This window comes from Carlito syrichta, unplaced genomic scaffold (genome assembly GCF_000164805.1).
Source record: "Carlito syrichta isolate Samal-C Ts95f unplaced genomic scaffold, Tarsius_syrichta-2.0.1 Scaffold311524, whole genome shotgun sequence".
Classification (NCBI taxonomy): Eukaryota; Metazoa; Chordata; class Mammalia; order Primates; family Tarsiidae; genus Carlito; species Carlito syrichta.
The window spans coordinates 326,342-332,553 of record NW_007255620.1 but is presented as its reverse complement, the minus strand read 5'-3'; the positions used below and the strand labels follow the sequence as shown (position 1 = coordinate 332,553).

Sequence of the window (6,212 nt, the reverse complement as noted above, 5' to 3'; positions counted from 1 at the left end):
TCCAGTCTGGGCGACAGAGTGAGACTCCAACTCAAAAAAAAAAAAAAAGACCAAACTGGGTGGCTCAGCCTGTAATCCCAGCACTTTGGGAGGCCAAGGCGAATGGATTGCCTGAGCCCTCAGATTCAAGCCCAGCCTGGGCAAATTGGCGAACCCTTGTCTCTACAATAAGTAAATAAAAAATTAGCCAGGCGTGGTAGTGTCTGCCTATAGTTCCAACTACTTGGAAGGCTAAGGCAGCGGGTCAACGCTGGGATGACCACGAGTGTGCCACTGCACTCCAGCCTGGATGACAGAGTGAGACTACAATTTAAAAAAAAAGATAAAAAGCTGGGCATGGTGGCTCACACCTGTAATCCCAGCACTTTGGGAGGCCGAGGCAGGAGGATTGCTTGAGCACAGGAGTTTGAGACAAGCCTAAGCAACATAGCAAGAACTCGTCTTTATAAAAAATTAGCTGGGCTTGGTGGAACAAGCTTGTAGAAGTCCCTACTACTTGGGAGGCTAAGGCTGAAGGATTGCCTGAGCCCAGAAGGTTGAGGCTACGGTGAGCTGTGATTGAATCACACTATACTTCAGCCTAGGCAACAGAATGAGACCCCGACTCAAAAAAAAAAAAAAAGTAAAAAGAATGAAATTAAATTGAATATACTTTTTTTTTTGGAGTTGAAGTCTCACTCTGTCATCCAGACTGGAGTGCAGTGGCTGCTCCCGGCCACCGCAGCCTCGACCTGCTGGGTTCCAGCGATCCTTCTGCCTCAGCCTTCCAAGTAGCTGGAACTACAGGCACGCGCTACCACACCCGACTTATTTTTTTTTTTTTATTTATTGTGAAGATGAGGTCTCGCCAAGTTGCCCAGGCAGATCTCAAACCCGCAGGCTCAGGCAATCCACTCACCTCAGCCTCCCAAAGGCGTGGGATTGCAGGCTGAGCCACTGAGCCCAGCTTGAATATACTTTTTGAGCCCGATATATCCAAAATATTATAATTTTCTTTATTTATTTACTTATTTGTTTGTTTTTGAGTGGATTCTCACTAGACAGGAGTGCAGTGGCACACTCACGGCCACCACAGCTTCGACCTGCGGGGCTCAGGTGATCTTTTCACCTCAGCCTTCCAAGTAGCTGGAACTACAGGCGCATTCCACCACGCCCAGCTTTTTTTTTTTCCCAATTTGTTGTAGAGATGAGGTCTCACCAAGTATGCCTAGATTAGTCTTGAACTCCTGGGCTCAGGCAATCCTCTAGTCTCTGCCTCCCAAAGTTCTGGGATTACAGGCGTGAGCTACTGTGCCTGGCTCAAAAGATTATAATTTTAAAAGGTAATCAGTGCAAATGATTAATAATGGGATATCTTACATTTTGCTTATCATTTAGAGCCTTTGAAATCTGCTGTGTATTTTACATTTCCAGCACATCTCAATTTGAACTAGCCACATTACAAGTGCTCAACAGCCACATGTAGCTGGTACTATTGGACAGCACAAATATTGACCGTTGGAAGACCTTTACCAACTATAAGTGTTACCAGTCATTATTATTGCCATTTACTATAGTGTATCTGTGAGTTCTGGATGTCTGTGTATCATGTTTCTTGTCTGTCTGAATACTTCTAGAACCTTCTGGAAGAGGAGTGGGAGGGCCGTCCTGAGCTCCCCATCCCCACCATCCTCATCCTAAGAGGCTTCCTGGAAAGGTTTCAGTGGGAGCCCTATCCTCATAGCACCCCCTACACCCCTGCCTCTGTGCCTTGCCTACTACTCCCTCCCAGAAACCAGGCTGACTGTCCCCTGTCCCATCCCTTGCAGGTGGCCAGAATGGAGCTGTGGCCAGGGGCATGGACGCTACTGCTGCTGCTCTTTCTGCTGCTGCTTTTCTTGCTGCCCACCCTGTGGTTCTGCAGCCCCAGTGCCAAGTATTTCTTCAAGATGGCCTTCTACAATGGCTGGATCCTCTTCCTGGCTGTGCTCGCCATTCCTGTGTGTGCTGTGCGAGGACGCAACGTCGAGAACATGAAGTGAGGGGCAAGGGGTAGTGGGTGATGAGGGAACCTAAGCGTGAGAAGTGAGTGGTTGATTGGGAGGAGGGGGCATGGTGTGTGCAGAAGAGACTAGGCCCAGCGACAAGGAAAGGGGAGAGAACTGCAAAGATGGCCAGAAAGACAATAGGGTCGGGAAAGCTGAGGCATACAGATGGACATCAGTGGATCCCACTGGGACTCCTTGCCCTGACCCCACAGGATCTTGCGTCTAATGCTGCTCCACATCAAATACCTGTACGGGATCCGAGTGGAGGTGCGAGGGGCTCACCACTTCCCTCCCTCGCAGCCTTATGTTGTTGTCTCCAACCACCAGAGCTCCCTCGACCTGCTTGGTGAGACCCCACCACAGATCACACCTCTCCCAGCCATGCCTTCCTTCCTAGAACTTTCCCCAGAATCTCCTTCCCTGGAGGTTCTCAACTCCTTCTCCTCTGGGACATTGCCCTCTCTCTTCAGGCATTCTTTCCCTGGGGTAGAGCTGTCCTCCCATCATAAGCAGGGTACATATACCATTAGCCACCCTTCCTTCACTCAGAACTCCCCCTGTCCAGTCTTCTCCCTTTATCTCCAGTGTGGGTGATGACCTGGTTGAGGTGGACCGCATGCTGTGATATTCTACCTCCACCCTGATCCTCACACCCCTCCCCCCCACCCAAGGGATGATGGAGGTACTGCCAGGCCGCTGTGTGCCCATTGCCAAGCGTGAGCTACTGTGGGCCGGCTCTGCCGGGCTGGCCTGCTGGTTGGCAGGAGTCATCTTCATCGACCGGAAGCGCACAGGGGATGCCATCAGTGTCATGTCTGAGGTCGCCCAGACCCTGCTCACCCAGGACGTGAGTCATCCTGGGGAAATGGGGGTTTGGAGGGCTAGAGAGTAGAATAGTTGTAAATAAACTGATGTGCAGGGCCAGTGGGCCTCAGAGGTCCCATAATAGCATCACACTCACTCTGACCCCTCCATATGTGTGTATCTTCCTTGATCATCTTTCTTCCTCAGGTAAGGGTCTGGGTTTTTCCCGAGGGAACGAGAAACCACAACGGCTCCATGCTACCCTTCAAACGTGGTGCCTTCCATCTTGCAGTGCAGGCCCAGGTGATTACAACTTCCCCTTCTGCTACTCAGCCCCCAACCCCTACCATTCTTTCCTAGGCAGGAGCTTGTGTGGGGGTCTCAGAAAGGAGCTGTGGACTGATCCATTTTACCCCTTCCCCAGGTTCCCATTGTCCCCATAGTCATGTCCTCCTATCAAGACTTCTACTGCAAGAAGGAGCGCCGCTTCACCTCGGGTGAGGGCTCTGAGCAGGTCTGGGGTAGGGTGTGCTCAGAAGGGCCATGGGAGAGGCTGGGAGGACATCCCCCTGAGGCAGAGATCATTCAGTGTCAGAACCGTGAAGTGTCCACACAGTCATCTAGTGTGACCCCACATTAGCCAGTAAGTATTTATTTATTTATTTATTTATTTATTTTCGAGTCAGAGTCTCACTCTCACCCAGGCTGGAGTGCAGTGCTACGCTCATGGCCACCACTGCCTCAACGTACTGCATTCAGGTGATCCTTCCACCTCAAGTAGCTGGAACTGCAGGTGTGGACCACCACACCCAGTCTTCCAAATAGCTGGAACTACAGATGTGTACCACCAAACCCAGCTAATTTTTTTCATTTATTGTAGAGACGAGGTCTTGCCAAGTTGCCCAGGCTGGTCTCGAACCCATGGGCTCAGGCAATCCACTTGCCTCCACCTCCCAGACTGCTGGGATTACAGGCATGAGCACCCCGCCTGCCAATAAGTATTTAATAAGCACTCACCATACCCTGCTAGATGGGTAGCCCTTGATCCCACCAACAGGGGTTGTTACTATCTAGCAGGAAAGATAAGGCCTGTTTGCAAAGCTGTAATGAATAAGAGTCAGCAGTAAATGCTAAACCCAGACAAGGGAGGGCTAGAGGGATGCTGAGGTGTCTGAACGAGGGTTTGTGAAAAGTTGTGCAGGAGGAAAGCCTCAGAAGACAGGTAGCAGCTAGCAAGCAGAGGAGTGGTCAGCCAGGGTTGGAAGAAGAGCACTGAAAGGTTGAGGAGGGGAGTAGCAAGATGGTTCAGAAGCTGGGCCCCACCTTTTGGTGAAGAGCTGGGTGGATAGGCCATGATGGTGCTCCCCCCGCCCCAGGGCGATGTCAGGTGCGGGTGCTGCCCCCAGTGCCCACAGAAGGGCTGACACCAGATGACGTCCCAGCTCTGGCTGACAGAGTCCGGCACTCCATGCTCACCGTTTTCCGGGAAATCTCCACTGATGGCCGGGGTGGTGGTGACTACCTGAAGAAGCCTGAAGGGGTGGGTGAAGCCCGGCTCTGAGCTCCCCTACCATATATCCCCCCCTTCCTCCCCACACCTACCAACCCCATGGGCCCTGAAGCAGGGCCAAGCCCTCTTCCTCTTTTTCCCCCATCCCACTTATTCTCCTCTTTGGAATCTTCAACTTCTGAAGTGATACGGCACCACCCCCTGTCCCTTCCTGCCCCCCATCCATGGACTCTCTTGCCTTGGTGCAGTCTCTACTCTGACCCCCACCTCCTGCCATCTTGTCTGTGGGACAGCTGCCTCCCTCTCATCTCGAGTGGCTCAGCCTAAACAAGGGTGGGGAACATTCCATCCCATCTCCAGTGGACTCTTCCTCTGTGGTCTCCCTCTCCACCCCACATTGGCCAGTGGACTCATCCATTCTGTGGAACAGTTCTCCCCCACCCCCAAGTCCATGGATTCAATGAACTCATCTGTTTGTAAGGAGGACTTCTCACCCTGTGGCTCGAAGATGATACCTGGAACACTCCTCCCAGGCTCATCCTGGGAACTTTTCCTCAGCACCTTCACCTTCCCTCCTGGTGGAGCCTCCTGTCAGTGGGGCCTGTACTCTTCTAACTCAGAGGTCTCATCCCTGCCCTTGCCCAGATCCCCAAGGTTGTGCAGACTTGGGGATGCCAGTTCGGTCTCCACATTTCTGCTTCTCCCGACCCCCGTGGTACAGTTCTTCAGTGGTCTTTACCCTACTCAGCCCCCTGTAGCCGTGCTGTACCATCTAACCAGACACAAGGGGAATCGGCAGACATCAGGTGCTGCACTCACTTCTGCTACCTGGGGAGTTGGGGAAAGGAACTGAATCCTGGCTGGAGGGGATAGGAGGGCTTTTAATTTATTTCTCTTTCTGTTGAGGCTTCCCCCTCTCTGAGCCAGTTTTCATTTCTTCCCCGTGGCATTAGCTGCTCCCTGCCTCTCACTCCAGACCTGTTTCCACAACCAGGGAGGTAGACTGGGAGCAAAGGGAGAGGGTGGGACCCAGTTTTGTGGGATTGGTTTTTATTATCTGGATAACAGCAAGAAACTAAAAATAAAGAGAGAGAACAATCTGGGTGCTTTCTGGTTGCATTTGTTAAAGGAGTTGAAGCAGCAATCCCACCCCAGGCAGCCTGCCCCCAGCCAGAAGACTCAGGAGTGCCCAAGACAACCCACCTTCCCCCTTTCTTCAGCTCTCCAAAGTTTCCGTTGCTCATTGCTCTTTGGTTACTGATAGCCTTATCTGCAGCTTCCAGTCAACGAATCCCAGATTAGTGGGTCCTATTTCTGTATAAATTAGGGGGCATGGGTGCTGTAGAGGCTCCTTATCGATGATTGAGGCCAGGGCCCAGGCTGTTGTCCTCACAGGAACCTGGTTAACGACAAGGCAGACTCACTGGCTGTGGTCAGCCTAGAGTGGACAACTGTTACTCAACAATAAGTGGAACTATTAGTCTGAGGGCAGGGTCCCTTCAGAAGAGAAGAGTGGCGACATGGAGATGTTCCGGGAAGGTATAGGGAGAGAGTGTTGTAGAGATTGGGGGAAAGAGGCAATGCTGAATGGGGAGTGGGTCCCAGGAACAGCTGGGTGCAGTTGTTGGGGAATGGGAGTCTGGCGGGGAGGAGTGTGAGGACTCACAGGCGCCCAGCCTCTCCTCCAGCAGCAGCACCTGGTCGCTAAGAGATTCGATCCTGTCGCCCCGGCCCCACAGCTCGGCCACCTGTTCTGGCTGTAGCTCCTCCGGCGGCATGGGCAGCACCGCTCGGACCCAGGCCCCAGCCTGACCCGCCCACTACGAAGGAAGAGACGCCTCAGGGTGTTGGCAGTGGGGCCTGTCTCGCCC

General features: G+C 52.6%; 2 protein-coding genes across 7 annotated transcripts in view; one reads left to right on the top strand and one right to left on the bottom strand.

Annotated features, from left to right (window-relative positions):
- Positions 1–5,441, top strand: part of AGPAT1 (1-acylglycerol-3-phosphate O-acyltransferase 1) — a 10,842-nt gene extending 5,401 nt beyond the window's left edge. For 2 of the 6 annotated variants that reach the window (XM_021717933.1, XM_021717931.1), the window contains exons 2-7: positions 1,809–2,017; positions 2,240–2,373; positions 2,699–2,874; positions 3,039–3,134; positions 3,256–3,328; positions 4,208–5,416. In XM_021717933.1, coding sequence (XP_021573608.1) covers positions 1,818–2,017; positions 2,240–2,373; positions 2,699–2,874; positions 3,039–3,134; positions 3,256–3,328; positions 4,208–4,392 — 864 coding nt within the window. In that variant the 5' untranslated portion in view covers positions 1,809–1,817 and the 3' untranslated portion in view covers positions 4,393–5,416. Of the gene's footprint in view, positions 1–1,808; positions 2,018–2,239; positions 2,374–2,698; positions 2,875–3,038; positions 3,135–3,255; positions 3,329–4,207 lie in introns of all 6 variants that reach the window. The other 4 variants (XM_021717930.1, XM_008068779.2, XM_021717932.1 and 1 more) reach the window with 4 other exon arrangements.
- Positions 5,379–6,212, bottom strand: part of LOC103271308 — a 16,564-nt gene continuing 15,730 nt past the window's right edge. The window contains 2 exon segments of the mRNA XM_021717929.1: positions 5,379–5,740; positions 6,008–6,205. Coding sequence (XP_021573604.1) covers positions 5,694–5,740; positions 6,008–6,205 — 245 coding nt within the window. The 3' untranslated portion in view covers positions 5,379–5,693.